The following is a 23,466-nucleotide window of genomic DNA, read 5'->3' as shown; positions in this document are numbered from 1 at the left end:
CGTTAAAACGCACGGTACATTGTGAATTCCGAGAATTACTGGAATTTGCCGAGATGTTCCAACTTTTAATTCCGAGAGAATTACTCGAACTTGCCGAGATGTTCCGATTTTTAATTCCGAGAATAACTGGAACTTGCCGAGATGTTCCGACTTTTAATTCCGAGAACTACTGGAACTTGCCAAGATGTTCTGACTTTTAATTCCGAGAATTAACTTGCCGAGATGTTCCGACTTTTAATTCCGAGAATTACTGGAACCTGCCGAGATGTTCCGACTTTTAATTCCGAGAATTAGTAGAACTTGCCGAGATGTTCCGACTTTTAATTCCGAGAATTACTGGAACTTGCCAAGATGTTCCGACTTTTAATTCCGAGAATTACTGGAACTTGCCAAGATGTTCCTACTTTTAATTACGAGAATTACTGGAACTTGCCAAGATGTTCTGACTTTTAATTCTGAGAATTACTGGAATTTGCTGATATGTTCCGACGTGTATGACCCTTCTTGGAGGGTGATGTTGAGTTTCCATACACGTGATCGGCAATCGATCGTAAGACCATGTGTATTACAGGTGAATATATTTATACACACACGTAAACTAAGAAAGGCACATGTACTTTATCACGTAAAAAAATTGTCATTGGACAATTTGACAGGCTTTTAGCCAACAAAGAATTACAGTCAAGATAAGATTTGCCTTTTTTGCACGACACAGAACATACCTTATATACCTCTTTGCAGTGAAGCTCTGTTTGTGAATGAAATAATAAACCTAAACACTTACACTTATATAGCGGAAATTGGCACGCTTAAAATGGCTTTTATGATTAGTTTTTTTTTTTTAATTTCAGAATACTTTTTAGAAAAAAAACATGATGTGGACCGCATAGGTGAGCGGCTACATTTATCTCAGCATGTTACAGGTCCAATATGAGGTCTCTAAGCCTTTCAGAGCTTGACAAGAAGTACTTTTAAGATTTGATGTTTTTTGGTCTATGTGACCATGAATGAAAGTTATGGTCATTCATATTAACAAATTTGGTAGCCTATTGTGTCAGCATGTTACAGGCCCAATATCCGGTCTTTAGTTTGGACCTTTCAGAACTTGCCAAGAAGTTGATTAAAGATTTTAGGTTAATTGGCCTTTGTTACCGTAGATGAAGGTGTAAGTCATCCAAATTAACACATCTGCTAGCCCTTTATCTCAACATACCGCAGACCCAATATCAGGTCTCTAGACTTTTTCATGCTACAGGCCTAATAGAAGGTCTCTATGCATTTCTAGAACTTCACAAGAATTCGTTTCAAGATTTTAGTTGTGTTTTTGTCCCTGTGACCAGAAATGAAAGCCTTGTATAAGGTCTCTAGGCCTTCCAGAAATTCACAAGAAGTCGTTTGAAGATTTTAGTGTTTTTTTTTGCTTCTTTGACCTTCAGTAAAGGTCAAGGTCATTCGTAGTAACAAACTTGGTAGCCATTTATGTCAGCATGCTACATGCCTAATATTGGGTCTCTAGGCCTTCTAAAACTTCACAAGAAGTAATTTGAGGAGTTCATGTGTTTTGGGCCGTGTGACCTTGAATACATGTCAAGGTCAAGGTAATTCATATTAACAGCTTTCAACTTAAATCTCCCGATATAGTCCGGTGGCTTATGTCGGGTTTTGGGGGTTCCGTGGGCATTTCGTGATGAAGATTGACACCATACGTATATCAAAATGTTCAGTAGGCCATCCTCTTTCGGAAAAAATGATTGTGTCAATTTTTTTGACCATGTGGTGAGGTCAAAGTTAGGGGTCAAATGTCATATGGTAAAATATGCAATAATACCTCCTTTGGCAGCCCGAACTTCAAGGTAGATCACCCTTTTTTCCCTATGATTCTAACATTAAGTATCCTAATTATGTATAGTGGAATGTTTTATAATACTTTAAGATAAATATTTTGTCAAAATATCGCCAAAACAATATCAGTTTTGGTCATTTTAGGGAAAACTGAGGGCAAGTTAAATAACAGTCATTTTCTTGTTATACACATAATTAGTTAATAAACACTATTAAATCAGTCTTTTCCCCGAAATGGTTTAATCAATGTTTTATGTTAGTTCAGACACATTGAAAAAAACTTAAGAATTATCTGAAGAATGCCTTTTGAAAATGTAATATATAAATTCAAAACATCGCTATACCCCACCCCTATCCGCCCAACAAAAAAGAGTTCAGTGGCAAGGGGTGTGTGTGTTTATATTGAATATTGACTTGCCTGTATGTCTGTCTGTCTGTATTTCTGTCTTTTACAAGAAAATTGTTTTCAAGTAACTCTAACTTCATTGAAACTTGAAGCAATGTTTGGGTCTTTTGTAGAAAGAAAAAAAAAACCTCAAACAACATAACTCCGGAAAACTCTTGAAATACTGGTCCAATATCAATTTATCTTCACAGTAATGTTGAAGAACATGTGTAGATGAGCAAGCAGGTTTTCATTTGTTGACATAATGGTTGCCATGGTAACCTGGTCACTATACACAAGTTTTGTAAAATGGCCAATAACTCATTAGTTCTTGGATCAAATATGTTTAAACTTTGTCAATTACTGTAACTGATATATGTCTATAATTTGACATATCACATCCTTCAATAGCGATCACCATGGACATTAAACAATGGAGGAACATTTGGTTGCCATGGATTTAATTCGTTTTCACTTGTAAATAATATTTAACAATATCTGTAAATGGAGCGTCAATTGTTCGATCATGCGGTAGGATCATGGTTAGGGGTCAAAGTTCTCATGGTCAAATATGCAATAATAATGGAGCCTTGGTAACCAGAAACGTAAGTTTTAAAGTAAAATACCTTTTATTCTTTTTGCATCGGCACAAATAAGTTTGTAAGAGAATGTTTCAATATATCTTTAGAGAAATGAGTTCTTGAAACATTTTTATAAGGAAAATCTTGGGTCATTTTATGGAAAACTGGAACTATGATTTGTGTCCTATTTTTCCCATCTGTCAAATATTTGAAACTCTTTTTAGAAAATCGACATACTAGTTACGTATTCTTTGCACATTATCGTAATGGTAATAACACTTAATATGCATATGCATATATCCCGTCGGATTCAGCGGTACACATTGTCATCACAGGCACTAGAGTTCCATTTTCCATCCATTGTTGACGGGTGCTATACTTTCAGGGTTTGATAAGGTATACAACCAGTTACTAGGGAGGTGTAATTTTGACCAAATTCTAAACAAATCACCTGTATTGGGGCTATCACCCATATGTAATACATGTATATTTTTGGCAGCTAATTTTCCATATTTTGCATAATATACCGGTTTATGAAATATCGTAAAAATATGCTAAAATCCTTTTCTTGAAAGTAATGAAAACAGCATTTTTTTTATTGATAATTAAAAAAAAAATAGATGCCTGAACACTGATTTTTATTTCATGAAGTTTTAGCAAAGATATATATATATATCATAACACTGATATGATGTTCAATACCAAATAACGGTTCCGTTTCCAAGAAATTTACTTTTGAAAAGGTTTGTTTTTGTGGTCAAAATGAAGATTGGTTTTCGATTGCTAGGGTGTAAAATCAGTTGCTAGGGGGTTTAATTTTGATACTTTTCTAAGTAAATCGCCTGTAATAGGGCTATCATCCATATGTGATATATTTTTGTAAACTTGGCACATAATTTTATTTTTTTGGCATAATATATATGAAATATAGGAAAAAAACATGCTAAAATTCTTTTTTAAAAAGTTATGAGAACAGCATATTTTGATTGGTAATTTGACAAAAAAAGAGATGCCTGCTACGGATTTTTATTTGACGATTTTTAAGCGCAGATTTATGCCATAACATTGATATGATGTTCAATACCAACTATTGCTGCGTTTCCAAGAAATTTAGTTTTGAAAAGGTATGTTTTTTGTGGTCGAAATGAAGATTGATTTTCGGTTGCTAGGATATAAAATCAGTTGCTAGGGGGTTTAATTTTGATAGATTTCCCTGTAATGGAGTAATCATTCATATGTTGTATATTTTTGTACATTTGACACTTAATTTTCAATACTTTGTTGTAATATATGTAAGCATTGATGTCACTATGTTTTGATTTCATTTGGGTATGAAAGAAACTAGCTAATATGACCTTTGACCGTTATTCCATCTGACCTTTTTAATTTCCCATTATGAACTAACAAAAAAGTCATTAGTGAATAAATTATACATATGGCATATATTGAAGAAGAAAAATCAAGTTATGGGCTCTAAATGTCAAAATATAATCTCACTCCCGCCAGTTTTTTGCCGTTTTTCAGCTTATAAATCATTTGAACTTTGACCCCTCCACATGGTCAAAAAAAAAATTGACACCATCGTTTTTTGAAAGAGGGTGGCCTACAGAACATTTTGATATAAGGTGTCAAACTTCATCACGTGTTACATAAGCCACCGGACTAATAGAAATATCCAAAGATTGTTTCTGTGGAAACAGAGTGAGTTACACCAAGGTTATCAAAGGATTGCTTCTGATTTAGCCTTCCGAAGATTGCCGCACATTTTTCTAAGGTTGTACGGGAAGCGACATATAGAAGATATAATTTTAATAGATTGGATTAAATCTTACCACATGCGAACGTACAACAAATGACTGTAACCAGGTAACTTTCTTTGTTGACGCAAACGCAAATTAAAACTTGAGGTAATTTTACTCATGGATTTTATTCATATCGAATCTTTTGTCGGGAATTGCTGAGATGATCGGATAAAAGGCAGAAACACCACTGACTGCGGAAATCAAACACAAATTGGTTACTAGTTGATAAAGGTAGATTTTATTTAAAGAAATGATTCTATCCGGGGTTTTACGTGCATGAATAAAATACTCTCACACAGACTAATGTGATCGAAAGCTAAGATAACTAGACATTGTAGCATACAGGTGTCACACAGGTGGTGATTACATCGGTGTACTTTATGATCGCATTTATATATGAGAAATTCATCAAGACCTCGTTCAGGATAAAATTTGTACGATATGACCAGATTCATTCGTTTGCGCTCGATATTTTGTTGTGTCATTAGTCCTTGAATATTTTATTACCAAACTCCCACTTTGACACCTGGCTTGAACTTTCACATGCTATTAATTTTATGATCTGCACATTCTTGGAGTTATCGCCCTTGAACGCCTGTGTTGCACATTTAGAGCCTTTTCCATTGGTATACATTAGTAGCTTGTCTTTGTAACTCCACTTGGCGACCCCAGATCTACAGGGGCCCACTACCAGCGAGTCCTTCTTTACATTGACACATTTGCCGTCGATCATTAAACGGCCGTTTTCAAGCAGAGCAAAGTTCCTTGCCTTGTAGTACAAAAAACAATCGGCAGGAGCTAGTAAAGGATATGATTGTAGTTTCTCTGTATCAGATGGACTGAAACATCCGGAATTCTCCTTACGCAGCGTTCCAAAATATATAGCACCTTCCGGTGGGACTTCAAGCTCGGGGAAAACGTTCCGAATGAGCCAACTGAAGTCTTTACATTTAAATCTCTTTTTGATTGGATCCATGATATCAAATTTATCTGAATCATTCGGAGGTTTTGCAAATCCAGCATTGAAATAGTAGAAATATTTCCTGTAGTCACCGAGCCACATCTCAGCTGTGCGTCTGTTGTTGGACACAAGCTCGCTATAATCCCATTTAAAAGGATGGTCTATTTTGAAAATATGACCAACACGAGAACACGGTGAGATTTTCATACTTCCGCCACAAAGCCAAACTCTGATAGACAGCTCTACGTCCTCTCCGCCCCAAGTGCGCATGCCCGTATCAAGTCCTCCGATATCAAGGAAGTACTTCCGGTTCACTGCAAACGCACACCCTACAATGGCGGGAGAGTCGAAAGATTTGGTTGGCTGTGCTTTAACCTCTTCCATTTGCTTTGGGGGTAATGGGACAAAATGATAAGCCATATTCCATTTAAAATGGCCTCTCATATTGTTATCAAAGTACTTCCGATATTCGAATGTTTGTGCGTCCACAACATCAGTTGATGGTTGCACGATTGCAGTTTTGTTTTGACTTATTTCGAACAGTAAGGGTTCAAGCCAGCCGATATTAACTTCCGTATGTGAATCCAAGAAAACAACTACGTCCGCTTTAGCCAACTCAGTACCCAACACTCTTGTCTTCATTGTTCCTAATCTTTCTTTTGTTCTATGGAGATGCATGAAAGAGAATTGCTCCACATATTTATCAAATGGAGCCCCAAGATGTTCTAAGTTACTCTGATCTTCTATGATGATGATTTCGTGTAGAAGCAGTTTAGGGGAATTGTTGATTACACTGTTAAGGAGCCTCTCCAGCGTCGACCATGGCTCGTTATAGACTGGTATTACTATGGAGGCAGCGGGAAGTGACGTCAGCTTGTATACAATCGAGGCACATTCCCCAGGACGTGTGTCCAATACTTTCCTGTTCACTGACGTCTCGTGAGTTTTGGTAACGTTAACAAAGAAGCGAGATGGATCTATGTCCTTGTATAGGGAAATGTTAAAGTCCTTGATAATGTCCGAATAACTGTAAAGCTTTCTTTCGGTTGGTTCATCTATTTCAAAACTGTTGTCTGATGGCTGCTTCCGATTTTCCACTGATTTTCCAATACCTGTGACAGCAATGGGGTCCCGGGGAGGGATATCTCCGGATATCACCGATACACTGGTGTCTTTGTTAATCCGGAACAAAACCGGCGCCATGCCAACCACCAAGGCCACAGCGAGAATGATCTTAATTTTTTTATGGACAGATCTCTTCCAGAGCCCGACCATATTTAAAATGTTTGAACTAACGTCCCTACAATAATATGACTGTCAGACACGGGTCCGACTGCATATAATATATGGGAGCCCAAAGGGGCAGTCAAGACGGATTGATTTGAACTATTGAAGATCGCATACTTCTTATGTAGTTAGTGCAGATTTGGAATCGAGAATCATTAAAATACGGACCGAAAATGTCACTAAACGTTTCTTTTCTAATCTAATATAAATGTATTACTGTCTATAATTATTTTTGCGATAAATGTAACAGAAGAGGAACAGAACGAGAATATAACCCCTGACCTCAATATAGCGGAAGTTACAAATTTTACGATGAAAACCCATCGACCGACGGTTAGTTCCAGGCCACTGCTATAGAAGAGACTCGAACTTTGGTCTATAAGTAAAGGGATATTGGTAAATAGCGCCTTACCCACTGGGTCACTGTGATCCGGATAGACAGATAAAAATTATCAGGATCCTATTTCACGAACATCTATTAACTTTAAGAATTTCTATCACTTACTTTAAAGAATTTCCTTTACATAAAATTACTCATGCATAGGAAAGCATTTAACTTCTGTAATGCTTTCTTATGGAGAATTTCCGGTTAAGGAATGAACCTTAAAGTTTGGAATGTTGGTAAGACTGGACTCTGAAATAAGTCCTTTTCTTAATTCGAATATTAATTTCTTTAGCATATTATTTCAAAACTTTGAGGATTTCGTGCCTTTTGAGCAAAGCAATTTTCTGTTTCTATTTGATTTAGTCTTTGTCAGTAACGCGCTTCCATAGGATTCCCACATGTAATCAGTCAGGACTGTCAAACACAGAAACCGCAGGTAAGTCAATGTTCTGAGTCTCTACCCCGATCTATACACCTACATAAATTATTACACAAATAGTTCATGGGTTACTGTGCTTTAGTTCATATTATCTAACCCGAGATGGTGTAATCTACATGTGTTGATTACCACCTCCAAGGGGTAAATATCCTGAACTAGTATATCTACCAATACCTGTCTATAAAGGCCACCTGTATATAACACCAATACCTGTTTTTAAAGGACACCTATATATAACACCAATACCCGTATATAAAGGCCACATATGTATATACCACCAATACCTGTCTATAAAGGCCACATATATATATATATAACACAAATACCTGTCTATAAAGGTCACCTGTTTATAACACCAATACCTGTATATAAAGGTCACATATGTATATAACACCAATACCTGTATATAAAGGCCACATATGTATATACCATCAATACCTGTCTATAAAGGCCACATATGTATATACCACCAATACCTGTCTATAAAGGACACCTATATATAACACCAATACCTGTCTATAAAGGCCACCTGTATATAACACCAATACCTGTCTATAAATGCCACATATATATATAACACCAATACCTGTCTATAAAGGCCACCATGTAGATAACACCAATACCTGTCTGTAAAGGCCACATATGTATATACCATCAATACCTGTCTATAAAGGTCAACTGTATATGTAACCAATACCTGTCTATAAAGTTTAGCTGAACACCTGATACAGATGCGTACGGATTATATTCCGGACCGTCACAATGTCTCTAACTTTATAATCACCAAAATGGCCGCCTCCATGGGACGGTTAATTTTGCAGTCTGATTGGGACCAAGTGTTGGGGTATGTATGACAAGTGTAGTTATGGATTTAGAACTTGTCATGTGATATTTTCATATATAATCACTTGGGATGTCTTTTGTGTTTCAGAAAAGCGAACGAATCCACATGGATAACGTTTAAAACCGAAAGTAAGTGGTAAATATTGTCTGTGAGGGTACTAACTATGACAATATTGTTTACAGGAACGATTCATAATTTCATTGTATCGTGTAGTTTGTTGGCTTTTTATCATATACTAAAATTCATTGATGGGCATCTAGATTTTATATGACACTCTGCTGGAACAAAATTCTAAATTTGTAAGATCTAATTCTTATTTTATTTTGTATTATCCGTATATCGGAAAACAAGTCTACATTGTAAAATTTACAAAATGTACATACAATGTATTTCCAGAAACATGTATTATATGTATGTATATGCTTTTGATATTACATTAATCTGTATTTTACATGTAGAACCTTGTACTGTTTTACTTTATTTTCATTCACTATGATCAAATTAACAATGTTTAAATTTTGAGCTTGACTAGAAAATCTACGGTACTCTCTTTCCTTTTTAAAATTAAACATAAAATGTTTCTTCTGTACAGTACCACCGAGTACTCAGGGAAATTTAACATCACAAGGAGTCTCCACCGAAGGCATTCCGTATGTCACAGGGTCAGACGGATTTGCTGTGCAGGAAGTTACTAAGGTTACATATTTTATGACAATTAGTACTTTTTTTGGCTCTTGCAAGACTTGTATAATAAAAGTTTAAAATGGGTTTTGTTAAAACCGTAAAATTGTAGATTTACATTTTGTATATCAAAGTTTTTGAAATTTTTTATTTTAAACATTTCTATAATGATGTGGTTTTTTCATATTAAATGTTTGAATTTTTTTCATTGTTCTTTTAAATTTTGTTCTCTCCATTGGTTTGACTGAGTTTACCATACATTCATGTTTTACTTACAGAAGTCTATATCAGTGACATACAGAATAGATTCTATAGATCTTACCAGGACATTTCTGGCTCCTCGAGTCACTTTCTCCACTATACACACACTGGGGAAAACGGTGAGTATGATTGCATTACAACTATACTCTTTTTATGTAGACATAAACATGTGCTTATATTTGTTATTATTGCATGTATTACCTTTGATTTACATAGTTACATTTCTAGTGCAGCCCCACTATGTAACACTACCAAGAGCAGTTGGCATTCATCATTCGATGAACTGTCATCCACTTATTATGACGTCATTATCATTGTGACAGCACAAGGCCGCGGGGCTAAGTGGTTAACATGTCTCAACATTACCCTAAGCCCTCCACCTCTAGGTCATGAGTTTGAATTCCATATGGGGAAGTTGCCAGGTAATGACTGCTGGTTGTTGGTTTTTCTCAGGGTACTCTGGCTTTCCTCCACAAACAAACCTGGCACATCCTTTATGACTGTGGCTATTAATAGGATGTTAAACTAATAAACACTAAACCCAAACATGACGTCACAATTGTCATGCTATCAATCACAGCAGACGACTGTTCAAACGATTAATTACTCTTCCTTGTTTTTGGATACCTTAATTTTTAATTCAAAATCTCTAAGATTTCTTCATAGAATTGAACTGCATTCAGTTAGTAATTATGGGGGTATGAATTCCAATGAATGCAGTTTAATGCTTAAAGAATTACAATAAAAGATTGTTAGTATTTTAAAGTCATAACAAGGTGTCATTGTGAATCATGAAAAAAATAATGTCTTTGTATATGTATCTTCAATATTCCTTGAATCTTACATGAACTCTTATTTTGTGTGATTAGAAAAGTAAAACTGTTTAATCTTTGATATCAGATATCCTGTATAGATACAACACCAGGAGGGCTGGGTGTGTCCGCTGATAGTCTGGGCAAACTGAGGATCTGGCAGACAAGCAATGGCGATACCAGGGTAACAAATACCTCCCCTTAATAAACAGCTATGTCAATTACAATCTAATTAGATTGACATAGAAAATCTAATTTTAATAAGATTGGGACAATTACCTCCCCTTAATCTACAACTTTGACAATTACCTCCCCTTGATCTACAGCTTTGACAATTACCTCCCCTTGATCTTCAACTTTGACAATTACCTCCCCTTGATCTACAGCTTTGACAATTACCTCCCCTTAATCCACAGCTTTGACAATTACCTCCCCTTAATCTTCAGCTTTGACAACTACCTCCCCTTAATCTTTAGCTTTGACAATTACCTCCCCTTAATCTACAGCTTTGACAATTACCTCCCCTTGATCTTCAGCTTTAATGATTATATCCCCTTCACAGGGACCTGGCACAATTTTTTTTAAACTAACAGTATACATATATATATTATAGTATCAAGAGTATGAACTCGGCGGTCTAGAAAAACTGACCTATTTTTTTAAAACCGTGATTATTTTAATAAATGGGTTCTATACAACATTGACGGATATCTTACCTTAAAGAGAAATAATTTATATTTCCATTGAGTGCTTGATGAACAAAATTGGCCAAGTATTGACGAAGTTATGGCTTGATGAATCGGGAAATTTACGTCAAATATGCTAGGTAGACATTTCCCTGTCCGGTCGAAATGTTGTCTTGGCTCTAATGGGTACCTCAAAAACCAAGCCAAAATCACAAAATCTACGCTTGTGGTGGTAAACAGTACCCATAACTGTATTCATCCACAATCTCCTTTGGAGGTGTCATGACCCGTACTTTGTAGAAACTCCATTTAAACATCATGTAGCTCACTTGCTTTAACCATCACCACCATATCCGTCAATGTTGTATAGAACCAATTTATTAAAATAATCACGGTTTTAAAAAATAGGTCCATTTTTTTCGACCACCGAGTTCATACCCTTGATACTATAATATATATATGTATACTATTGGTTAAAAATTTTCGTGCCAGGTCCCTGTGATCCCCTTAATCTGCAGCTGTGACAATTGCCTCTGCAGCTGAAATCTCTCATTATTCAGCTATGACAGTTACCTCCCTGTAATTTATAGAAGTGACAATTATCTCCCCTTAATCTACATCTATAACATTTACCTCTCCTTCATTTTTAACCGTGTCAATTACCTCCCCTTATTCAGGAGCTTAGAGTATTACTTCCCCTATTATTGCAGAGAGAGTTAGAAGGACACTTAGGCGATGTGTATACCTGTCGATTTTTCCCCTCGGGGTTGGTGGTATTGTCCGGGGGTGCTGACATGCAGCTCAAAATCTGGTCAGCTGAGACAGGCAAATGTGGAGCCACACTCATCGGACACAGAGCAGGTTAGTCAACATTTCTCTGGAAATCTTACCATATTCGACCAAATAAGTGGCATCATCCATGTAAGCACCTGTTTTAGATGCCTCATTTTCATTGACCTTGAATAAATGCAGACGCGAAATAAAGAAACCAATGTTTTCTTTATTTGATTTCTTTTGCAAATTGACTTACGACTCACTTAATGGGTTGATTACAGTATCTTTTTGTCATATGTTAAAAAAACTGTTGACAATCTTTCTCATTAAACAGATTAGCCAATCAACTATATCTACCTGTAATCCTGTTGTTCTGTGTTAGGTATCCTAGATACTGCCATTGTTGATCGTGGACGGAATGTCGTGTCCTGTGGAAGGGACGGTGCGGCGCGACTCTGGGACGTAGGACAGCAGACCTGTCTAAAGATATTCTCTGACTGTGGTGGGGAGGTGAACTGCTGTAGTATCGGAGTTCCTTCTGAATCATGTGGTGATTTAGGACAACCACAATCTCCACCAAGTATGTGTTTAATTCTCTTTTTCTTAAGATATATGGCTGATAATGTCTTACTACTCACCAAAAGTTGTTATCTAATGGCTATGCATGTCATATCAGCGTGGGACAAAATCTTCAACATTTACATTTTCTTGGATACAAAATTGTCATAACTTTGGTGTATTAGAAACAATTTCTGAAATAAAAAACTATCAAACTTCTAAAATCCCACTTTGTAAAAGCTTTAATAATTGTGCCACTCTCAGTAACTGTGTCCTTATATTAAATATAGGGGAATTTTTTGAAATCATGTTGATGGATGAAATCTCAATAAAACATTATTGGTCCTGCCATTATGATGAGTAGATTTCAGAATAATGAAGATATTCTAGGAACATATATGTCACGGCCGACAGTATTTGATAGCTATGTAATAATATATACAAGTTTTTGTAACAGTTTGTATCTAGATTTCCAATTGTTGCTATTTTATGATGAATACTAACAGTACTCATGTAAATCAAGCAGAAGTTCTTGCCTTGTAGTCACTGCGAAAGAGTCATTGGAGACAAAAACCTGCATATGGGACTTGTTTTTTGTTTTTATATCATTGCTATTTTTAATACCTTTCTCTCTCTCTTTCCTTCCTTTACTAATTTATCCTCTATCAATTGAGAACATTCATATATCTGTCTACCTCAAAATGACAGGTTTCAAGGTTCATACTAAAATCTAGATTTCCGACCTTAATTTTTTTAACCCACCACCAAATTTCATATAAAGTATGTAGTAAAAGTTTGAAAAGCAGAGAAAAAATCCCTCTTTCTGTTGTCAGACATAGATCATTTGTTGGTGGGCGCCAAGATCCCTCTGGGATCTCTTGTTTACTTAAATGGGCAGGTTCAAAGGTTATTTGTGACGTCACTAATAAAATGATCAAACCAACATTGAAATGTTGTATAGTGATGATCAACAATATAGTATTCTAGAGTCTCAGTGGGGCTCTAGAGGGGCACATGAAATAGTTCAAATTAATATTGTTCTCTTATCCCATGCAAAACACTCATGTCATCTCAGTATTACATGTACCTCATGACATTAATATGTAAACAAATTACTATTTTCTTGGTACATTTTTAACATGTTTTTAGAAACTAGGTCAGTTTTACTATAATCAACTATAATAAAGAAGGCAAACAATGGGATGTGTCTTAAAAAAATTGCACAATTTTCACAAATGGATAATTGACTTACAGTCACAGTTTTATTTAAAAATGGCTAGATATCATAATTGTAAAATTAAAAATAAAAAACGTTTAGGCAAGAAAGTAAAATACTCTTTCATATATGGATATAAAGTACCCTCAAGATCACAAAATGTTGTAAAACCCTCGACAAGCCGGAGGTTTTACATCACCTTTTCAGGTTTCAGGTTTCTTCCTTCATATCCACATAAGAAAGCGTTTTACAATTTACTTTGACCATCAAAATGATACAGATTGTACCTACAAAAGATGATATGTGTGATTACAGGTGACAGAGAAATCCTTACAGAGGGGAAGTTACTCCTGCTGGGCTGTGAGAACAAAACTTTACAAGGCTACGGTTTACACAGTCGCAAAAAGGTAGGGGATGTTTTTCTGATGTTATTGTTGTAGATGTTTGAACTGCTGACATTTTGGATGTTTTTCTGATGTTATTGTTGTAGGTGTTTGAACTGCTGACATTTTGGATATTTTTCTGATGTTATTGTTGTAGGTGTTTGAACTGCTGACATTTTGGATGTTTTTCTGATGTTATTGTTGTAGATGTTTGAACTGCTGACATTTTGGATGTTTTTCTGATGTTATTGTTGTAGATGTTTGAACTGCTAACATTTTGGATGTTTTTCTGATGTTTTTGTAGTAGGTGTTTGAACTGCTGACATTTTTGGATATTTTTCTGATGTTATTGTTGTAGATGTTTGAACTGCTGACATTTTGGATGTTTTTCTGATGTTATTGTTGTAGATGTTTGAACTGCTGACATTTTGGATGTTTTTCTGATGATATTGTTGTAGGTGTTTGAACTGCTGACATTTTGGATATTTTTCTGATGTTATTGTTGTAGGTGTTTGAACTGCTGACATTTTGGATATTTTTCTGATGTTATTGTTGTAGGTGTTTGAACTGCTGACATTTTGGATCTTTTTCTGATGTTTTTGTTGTAGATGTTTGAACTGCTGACATTTTGGATGTTTTTCTGATGTTTTTGTAGTAGGTGTTTGAACTGCTGACATTTTGGATATTTTTCTGATGTCATTGTTGTAGATGTTTGAACTGCTGACATTTTGGATGTTTTTCTGATATTATTGTTGTAGATGTTTGAACTGCTAACATTTTGGATGTTTTTATGATATTATTGTCGTAGATGTTTGAACTGCTGACATTTTGGATATTTTTCTGATGTTTTTGTTGTAGGTGTTTGAACTGCTGACATTTTGGATGTTTTTCTGATGTTATTGTTGTAGATGTCTGAACTGCTGACATTTTGGATGTTTTTCTGATGTTATTGTAGTAGGTGTTTGAACTGCTGACATTTTGGATGTTTTTCTGATATTATTGTTGTAGATGTTTGAACTGCTGACATTTTGGACGTTTTTCTGATGTTATTGTTGTAGGTGTTTGAACTGCTGACATTTTGGATATTTTTCTAATGTTATTGTTGTAGATGTTTGAACTGCTGACATTTTGGATATTTTTCTGATGTTATTGTTGTAGGTGTTTGAACTGCCAACACATGATGCTGTAAACTGTTGTTGTCACCTGTCTGATGTCAGTGCCGTGTGTGGCACCCAGGATGGTCATGTGACCGTGGTGGACTACAGAAATATCAGGTAGGTCACAAGGAACATAATAATGCTGTTTCTTTGCTTGTTGCATTGATGAGAATAAGGGGAGGCAATCCCTATATGGTACATATTCTGTATATTTTTGTAGTTAATAGTTAGTGGTGAGACAACAATATTATGGTTAGTTGATGAGAGAAAAGTTGGGGACCTGTGCAGGGGTGAGATTATTCTCTTGATGAAGGAAAAGTTGGGGACCAGGGGTGATGTTATTCTCTTGATGAGAGGAAAGTTGGGGACCGGGGGTGAGATTATTCTCTTGATGAGAGAAAAGTTGGGGACCAGGGGTGGGATTATTCTCTTGATGAGAGAAATGTTGGGGACCAGGGGGGATATTATTCTCTTGATGAGAGAAAAGTTGGGGACCAGGGATGATATTATTCTCTTGATGAGAGAAAAGTTGGGGACCAGGGGTGATATTATTCTCTTGATGAGAGAAAAGTTGGGGACCAGGGGTAAGATTATTCTCTTGATGAGAGAAAAGTTGGGGACCAGGGATGAGATTATTCTCTTGATGAGAGAAAAGTTGGGGACTAGGGGGTGATAATGGATAGTTCTTCTGCTGAGTAAGGGGAGACAATCCCTACATGGTAAAATTTTTTATTTATGAGAGAAAGGAGAGATAACCCTGGTATGGTTAGGAATTGTCTTGATGTCATGTGACAAGTTTGTAACCCACCATTTATCCGTGTTATTTGTACAGAGTGCCAGTAAAGGAATGGAAGGATACACGAGGACCGATCCTTTCCTTGTGTGCTCTGTCTCAGGGCTTCTTCTTCACAGCAGGTAAACAACTTTGGTTAATATAGTCAGACGTCAAACAGTCAAACATGGTGTCAACTCATATAGATTTCTGGTAGAAATAAAATCCTGTTAAAACTTAATAAATTAAATGTGAAGAAATATGAAACAATGAAATATAAATATTACAGATAAAATGCTAATGATTATGGTAAGATAAGTATATTTTTGTAGATTATTTTGTTGATATTTTTGATCCAGTCAACTTTTTTCTTCAAGGTGATGGTTCTTGTTGCTATGTTAACAATGAAGGGGAGACAACTGTGGAGCTTACAGGTGCGGACTGTGATCCACTGTATCGAGTGTCATCTGATGGCAGCCATATATACACATGTTGTAGGGATGGACTAATTCGTAAATATAGCCTCTCTCATGTCGGACTTTCTTCATGACCACGGCTACTTCTCTGTAAATGCAATCTTTTTATGATGAAATGTTTTCATGGCAAGATGCATCCCATAAACTGAACATTTCTCATCCTTGACTGTTGTCATGGCAGCAGCTGCTTCTCCATGATGTTGTGAGAACATAATTCATAAATTTACAAATACTTTGTCATGACAAATAGCACATCCGTATTAATTCATTGTAAGTATGTAAATATTTTACCACATCTTCATGAAATACCTACAAAATTGTAGGAATTCATTTCTGGAAACATAAACTGTCTGGATCTGATTTGGGTCAATGGACCAGATTTACAAATACATTGCACTATTAAATGATATCCTGATGGAAGCTTGACGTGAATGTAGAGAGGGTGAGGCAGAGTAATTATATACTATATATGTATGTATAAATGTACTATGAATTGTAATAATACTGAACACAGGCATTATGTCTATGTATACAGACTGCTATTCCGATTATATGTTGTCCCCAATATGAGTAAGTTGATTATCACCTATCTTACTATTAAAGTATCAGTCGAGTTGCCCCCAATGTTTATCCAAACGGGGTTCAAATATTTCTATTGTTGGTGACGTAACTACAGCATCAGGAAGATAGTTTCAATGATTTATGATCCGCTCATTGAAAGAATATTCCTTAAATCTAGACAAATTCTTCACTTTGGTATTGTCAAAGGGTTACCCTAGTATATTTTGCTTTTACTTTGAACTAAAAATCCCTATGAGACAATTCCAAACTACCATGTATACTATCTGTATAATAGAAAGTAGTGAATGAATACTTTTTATGAAGAAATATTAATAATTGATGTATTAATTGTTATTCTTTATTAAAGAAACAAAAAAGAACCAAATATCTTTGTCTGCTTTAATTCTACCAGAATTTGTGATGTGATTAATGAAATATTTTTTGACTGTTAAAAGGAGACAGACTGTATCTAATTCCCATGCCCCTGTGACTCTCCAAATATTCACAGACTGTAAGTAATTCCCATGTCCCTGTGACTCTCCAAATACTCACAGACTAACTAATTCTCATGCCCCTGTGACTCTCCAAATACTCACAGACTGTAACTAATTCCCATGCCCCTGTGACTCTCCAAATACTCACAGACTGTAACTAATTCCCATGCCCCTATGACTATCAAAATACTCACAGACTAACTAATTACCATGCCTCTATGACTCTCCAAATACTCACAGACTGTAACTAATTCCCATGCCCCTGTGAGTCTCCAAATACTCACAGACTGTAACTAATTCCCATGCCCCTGTGAGTCTCCAAATACTCACAGACTGTAACTAATTCCCATGCCCCTGTGAGTCTCCAAATACTCACAGACTGTAACTAATTCCCATGCCCCTGTGAGTCTCCAAATACTCACAGACTGTAACTAATTCCCATGCCCCTGTGAGTCTCCAAATACTCACAGACTGTAACTAATTCCCATGCCCCTGTGACTATCAAAATACTCACAGACTAACTAATTCTCATGCCCCTGTGACTCCCCAATACTCACGACTGTAACTATTCCATGCCCTGTGATCTCCAAATACTCACAGACTGTAACTAATTCCCATGCCCCTAACTCTCAAATACAATACTCACAGACTAACTAATTCCCATGCCCCTGTGACTCTCCAAATACTCACACAGACTGTAACTAATTCTCATGCCCCTGTGACTCTCCAAATACTCACAGACTGTAACTAATTCCCATGCCCCTGTGACTATCAAAATACTCACAGACTAACTAATTCCCATGCCCCTATGACTCTCCAAATACTCACAGACTGTAACTAATTCCCATGCCCCTGTGAGTCTCCAAATACTCACAGACTGTAACTTATTCCCATGCCCCTGTGAGTATCCAAATACTCACAGACTGTAACTAATTCCCATGCCCCTGCCCCTGTGAGTCTTAAAAACTCACAGACTGTAACTAATTCCCATGCCCCTGTGAGTATCCAAATACTCACAGACTGTAACTAATTCCCATGCCCCTGTGACTATCAAAATACTCACAGACTGTAACTAATTCCCATGCCCCTGTGACTATCAAATACTCACAGACTGTACTAATTCCATGCCCCTGTGACTCTCCAAATACTCACGATGTAACTAATTCTCATGCCCCTGTGACTCTCCAAATACTCACAGACTGTAACTAATTCTCATGCCCCTGTGACTCTCCAAATACTCACTGACTGTAACTAATTCTCATGCCCCTGTGACTCTCCAAATACTCACAGACTGTAACTAATTTCCATGCCCCTGTGACTCTCCAAATACTCACAGACTGTAACTAATTCCCATGCCCCTGTGACTCTCCAAATACTCACAGACTGTAACTAATTCCCATGCCCCTGTGACTCTCCAAATACTCACAGACTGTAACTAATTCTCATGCCCCTGTGACTCTCCAAATACTCACAGACTGTAACTAATTCTCATGCCCCTGTGACTCTCCAAATACATACTGACTGTAACTAATTTCCATGCCCCTGTGAGTCTCTCCAAATACTCACTGACTGTAACTAATTCCCATGCCCCTGTGACTATCAAAATACTCACAGACTGTAACTAATTCCCATGCCCCTGTGAGTCTCCAAATACTCACAGACTGTAACTAATTCCCATGCCCCTGTGAGTCTCCAAATACTCACAGACTGTACTAATTCAGACTCTATGCCCCCCTGTGACTCTCCAAATATTCACAGACTAACTAATTCTCATGCCCCTGTGACTCTCCAAATACTCACAGACTGTAACTAATTTCCATGCCCCTGTGACTCTCCAAATACTCACAGACTGTAACTAATTTCCATGCCCCTGTGACTCTCCAAATACTCACAGACTGTAACTAATTCCCATGCCCCTGTGACTATCAAAATACTCACAGACTTAACTAATTCCCATGCCCCTGTGAGTCTCCAAATACTCACAGACTGTAACTAATTCCCATGCCCCTGTGACTCTCAAAATACTCACAGACTGTAACTAATTCCCATGCCCCTGTGAGTCTCCAAATACTCACAGACTGTAACTAATTCCCATGCCCTGTGAGTCTCCAAATACTCACAGACTGTAACTAATTCCCATGCCCCTGTGACTCTCCAAATACTCACAGACTGTAACTAATTCCCATGCCCCTGTGACTCTCCAAATACTCACAGACTGTAACTAATTCCCATGCCCCTGTGACTCTCCAAATACTCACAGACTGTAACTAATTCTCATGCCCCTGTGACTCTCCAAATACTCACAGACTAACTAATTCTCATGCCCCTGTGACTCTCCAAATACTCACAGACTGTAACTAATTCTCATGCCCCTGTGACTCTCCAAATACTCACAGACTGTAACTAATTCTCATGCCCCTGTGACTCTCCAAATACTCACAGACTGTAACTAATTCCCATGCCCCTGTGACTATCAAAATACTCACAGACTGTAACTAATTCCCATGCCCCTATGACTCTCAAAATACTCACAGACTGTAACTAATTCTCATGCCCCTGTGACTCTCCAAATACTCACAGACTGTAACTAATTTCATGCCCCTGTGACTCTCCAAATACTCACAGACTGTAACTAATTCTCATGCCCCTGTGACTCTCCAAATACTCACAGACTGTAACTAATTCTCATGCCCCTGTGACTCTCCAAATACATACTGACTGTAACTAATTTCATGCCCCTGTGACTCTCCGAAATCTCACAGACTGTAACTAATTATCATGCCCCTGTGACTCTCAAAATACTCACTGACTGTTACTAATTCTCATGCCCCTGTGACTCTCCAAATACTCAGACTGTAACTAATTCTCATGCCCCTGTGACTCTCCAAATACTCACTGACTGTAACTAATTCTCATGCCCCTTTGACTCTCCAAATACATACTGACTGTAACTAATTCCCATGCCCCTGTGAGTCTCCAAATACTCACAGACTGTAACTAATTCCCATGCCCCTGTGAGTCTCCAAAATACTCACAGACTGTAACTAATTCTCATGCCCCTGTGACTCTCCAAATACATCACAGACTGTAACTAATTCTCATGCCCCTGTGACTCTCCAAATACTCACAGACTGTAACTAATTCTCATGCCCCTGTGACTCTCCAAATACATACTGACTGTAACTAATTCTCATGCCCCTGTGACTCTCCAAATACTCACAGACTGTAACTAATTCTCATGCCCCTGTGACTCTCCAAATACTCACAGACTGTAACTAATTCTCATGCCCCTGTGACTCAAAATACTCACTGACTGTAACTAATTCTCATGCCCCTGTGACTCTCCAAATATTCAGACTGTAACTAATTTCCATGCCCCTGTGACTCTCCAAATACTCACTGACTGTAACTAATTCTCATGCCCCTTTGACTCTCCAAATACATACTGACTGTAACTAATTCCCATGCCCCTGTGAGTCTCCAAATACTCACAGACTGTAACTAATTCCCATGCCCCTATGACTATCAAAATACTCACAGACTGTAACTAATTCTCATGCCCCTGTGACTCTCCAAATACATACTGACTGTAACTAAATTTCATGCCCCTGTGACTCTCCAAATTCTCACTGACTGTAACTTATTCTCATGCCCCTATGACTATCAAAATACTCACTGACTGAAACTAATTCCCATGCCCCTGTGACTCTCCATATGCAGATTGTAACTTATTCCCATGCCTCTGCGACTTTTCAAATATACAGACTTAAAATAATTTTCATGTTCATATTATTAAGTGCCTCTTCAAATACACAAACTGTACAAAATTCCCATGCTCCAATGACTCCCGATACACACACAGATTATAACTATGTGTCGAGTCCCTGTGACTATTTTCTGCTCCTTCTCAGCGCTCAGCAAACAAGGAGGGGGACGACTGGTTCGCCCGTTGTCAGTATAATGTGACCAGGTGGGGTGTGCTGCTTGGCGTCTTTGGCGGCATGCTTCAGTGATATAGCACTATAAAAAGGGCAACAGTTCCACTATACAAGAAGACACAACACGAACATACCACAGTCTCCCAAAACACGCACCTCGCACTTCAAACACGCTACACACTGCATACATTGGAGACCGTCCTTACATGACCCTGGCTGTTAATAGGACGTTAAAATGATCAAACAAACAAACAAATTTTAGAAGGCAGTAACCATAAAATGCCCTTTATGAGCAAAACGTGGCATTGCCTTGACCTGGATTTACAAGGCTTTTGCTACCTTTAATTTTCTAGGTGCCTTACTTAGATATTAATCTATAATATTATATAGGGCATGTGTCACTTGCTACTAATATGTGAAACTCAGTTTTACACCAAAATTCAACTACAATTAATACTTGATAGCGAAGACCTTTTAACAAAATTGACAATACCAATTTACTGTTAATGTATATCAATTCAAATATAAGTTGCACGAATCAATAATTGTGGTCATTATTACGCTGAATAGAATGTAATGAACATTTTCATTCAAGGTTCAGTTTTATTGACATTTCATTAGCAGTCTATGTGTGTATGTGGTAGAGGTACGGGTTAGAATGTAAACGTTAATTACCTATCAACCCCTCTCTACACTGGATTATACATCTCACTCAAATATCCACACACGTGTTTAATTAAACTTTCAAATTTCCAATATGAATGCATGGAAACAACACATTGTTGAAAGTTCACACAAATATTTGAGCTGTTACGTCCTAAATTGTTCTTAGCGTTAGGAACATATCTTTTTGTGTATGTACAAGCTATATCTTGTAGAAAGATTCTCAGACAGTGTAGAACAATCTTTCTCCCATATATTGCAGGCATTTTATAGGTAGAAAGGTAAACACGTATACTACAGATCAAATGCATTTTCTACACATTGTTATGTCAATTGAAAACTCCATTTCGTCCCAGTAGATATATACATTTAGCTTTGTTATGCTCTGTGGGCGAGATGACTATATACACGAAAATAATTTTGACAGCTTTTTCAAACTATTTCGTCCCCAGTCAAGATTCTGGCAGCAGCAATTTGATTGGCCATTTCCAAGGGTCACCAGAACGTGAACCCTAATTGGATGTTGTCAGATATGTTGTCAGTATTTTAATCAGATTTGGTCTACACGACTTTGAAAGGGCTGTATATGATTGCAAAGACATATACAACTGGGTAGAAAATTAAAATAGGGATTTATTACATTTTGGCCGATTTAATATATAATTTACACGACAGAAGTTTTCAGCAACGCTACAATGGCATTATATAGGAACACAAATTCGCTAGCCAAGGGTACAGTAGTTTACGATACCGAACCCTTGGCTAGCGAAGTTGATTGGAACACAACCCTATTGAGGAAGTGTCAATAACACTATGACATTCCACCATTAAATACCATGTCCATGATGACGTCGTGACAAGATCAAACTGTAGTCCCGGCAACATTACTTCATTCCTTCCCTATAAATACTATATACAGAAAGGTATACTGATGGTTAAAGGAAAAATAAATGTACACTTGTGCTGCATGCACCGCTTGCATTTTTTCAATCCATGTGATAAGATTTTTATTATAATAAGCTGTCCAATTCACTCGTTAAGCTACAGCTTGTTCTCCCGATTTAACAACCAAAAACTCTCACCGTTTTGGGTGAGATTTTCGTATCAGATTCAAGAACAAATGTAACTCAATGAGTTATAACGCGTAAAACGTGCAGTAACCATGGTTATAAGTCTAGTGTGTAATTAAAACAAAAACAACTTAAATACACAATGCATGACTTGTAGCACGCCCGCTATTCACTGATTGAATAACACCTATGAAAAGAAGGCGTAAAACGGCCTGTATAATTCTACCTTAAGTTCACAGTTTGTTCCCGGTGTACTTTGACCATATGGATTTTTCATTAGTCCATAGGTTCTAAAAAGCAGGGTTGTCCTTAAGAAATACCCTTTAGGGTGGAATGGTCGAAGTCTATATCAACAATAGTTTAATATCGATACCCTTGGCTGTTTAAACTCCTATACGACTGGCTATGAAAGGGAAATCGTTTGATACAATAAACATT

General features: G+C 36.9%; 2 protein-coding genes across 2 annotated transcripts; one reads left to right on the top strand and one right to left on the bottom strand.

Annotated features, from left to right (window-relative positions):
- Nucleotides 1-4,670: 4,670 nt before the first annotated feature.
- LOC138311091 (polypeptide N-acetylgalactosaminyltransferase 10-like) lies at nucleotides 4,671-6,880 on the bottom strand. The gene has a single exon (XM_069252534.1). The coding sequence runs from the start codon at nucleotides 6,844-6,846 to the stop codon at nucleotides 5,095-5,097; it is 1,752 nt and encodes a 583-aa protein (XP_069108635.1). The 5' UTR covers nucleotides 6,847-6,880; the 3' UTR covers nucleotides 4,671-5,094.
- Nucleotides 6,881-8,438: 1,558 nt separating this feature from the next.
- Nucleotides 8,439-17,248, top strand: LOC138306787 (proteasomal ATPase-associated factor 1-like). The gene is made up of 11 exons (XM_069247274.1): nucleotides 8,439-8,526; nucleotides 8,614-8,654; nucleotides 9,119-9,222; nucleotides 9,486-9,587; nucleotides 10,369-10,464; nucleotides 11,677-11,827; nucleotides 12,123-12,320; nucleotides 13,830-13,921; nucleotides 15,056-15,171; nucleotides 15,887-15,969; nucleotides 16,204-17,248. The coding sequence occupies exons 1-11, from the start codon at nucleotides 8,471-8,473 to the stop codon at nucleotides 16,374-16,376; spliced, it is 1,212 nt and encodes a 403-aa protein (XP_069103375.1). The 5' UTR covers nucleotides 8,439-8,470; the 3' UTR covers nucleotides 16,377-17,248.
- The last annotated feature ends 6,218 nt before the right edge of the window (nucleotides 17,249-23,466 follow it).

Source organism: Argopecten irradians, chromosome 1 (genome assembly GCF_041381155.1).
Source record: "Argopecten irradians isolate NY chromosome 1, Ai_NY, whole genome shotgun sequence".
Lineage (NCBI taxonomy): Eukaryota > Metazoa > Mollusca > Bivalvia > Pectinida > Pectinidae > Argopecten > Argopecten irradians.
The sequence above is the reverse complement of the archived record's forward strand: the minus strand, read 5'-3'. Positions and strand labels throughout refer to the sequence as shown.

What these genes read in the sequence shown, in the direction of transcription:
- LOC138311091 (XM_069252534.1), bottom strand. Translation starts at nt 6,846, where the DNA reads ATGGTCGGGCTCTGGAAGAGATCTGTCCATAAAAAAATTAAGATCATT.
- LOC138306787 (XM_069247274.1), top strand. Translation starts at nt 8,471, where the DNA reads ATGGCCGCCTCCATGGGACGGTTAATTTTGCAGTCTGATTGGGACCAA. An exon ending in GATTGGGACCAAGTGTTGGG is followed by an intron (nt 8,527 to 8,613) that starts GTATGTATGACA and finishes TTTGTGTTTCAG; the next exon opens with AAAAGCGAACGAATCCACAT. An exon ending in ACTCATCGGACACAGAGCAG is followed by an intron (nt 11,828 to 12,122) that starts GTTAGTCAACAT and finishes GTTCTGTGTTAG; the next exon opens with GTATCCTAGATACTGCCATT.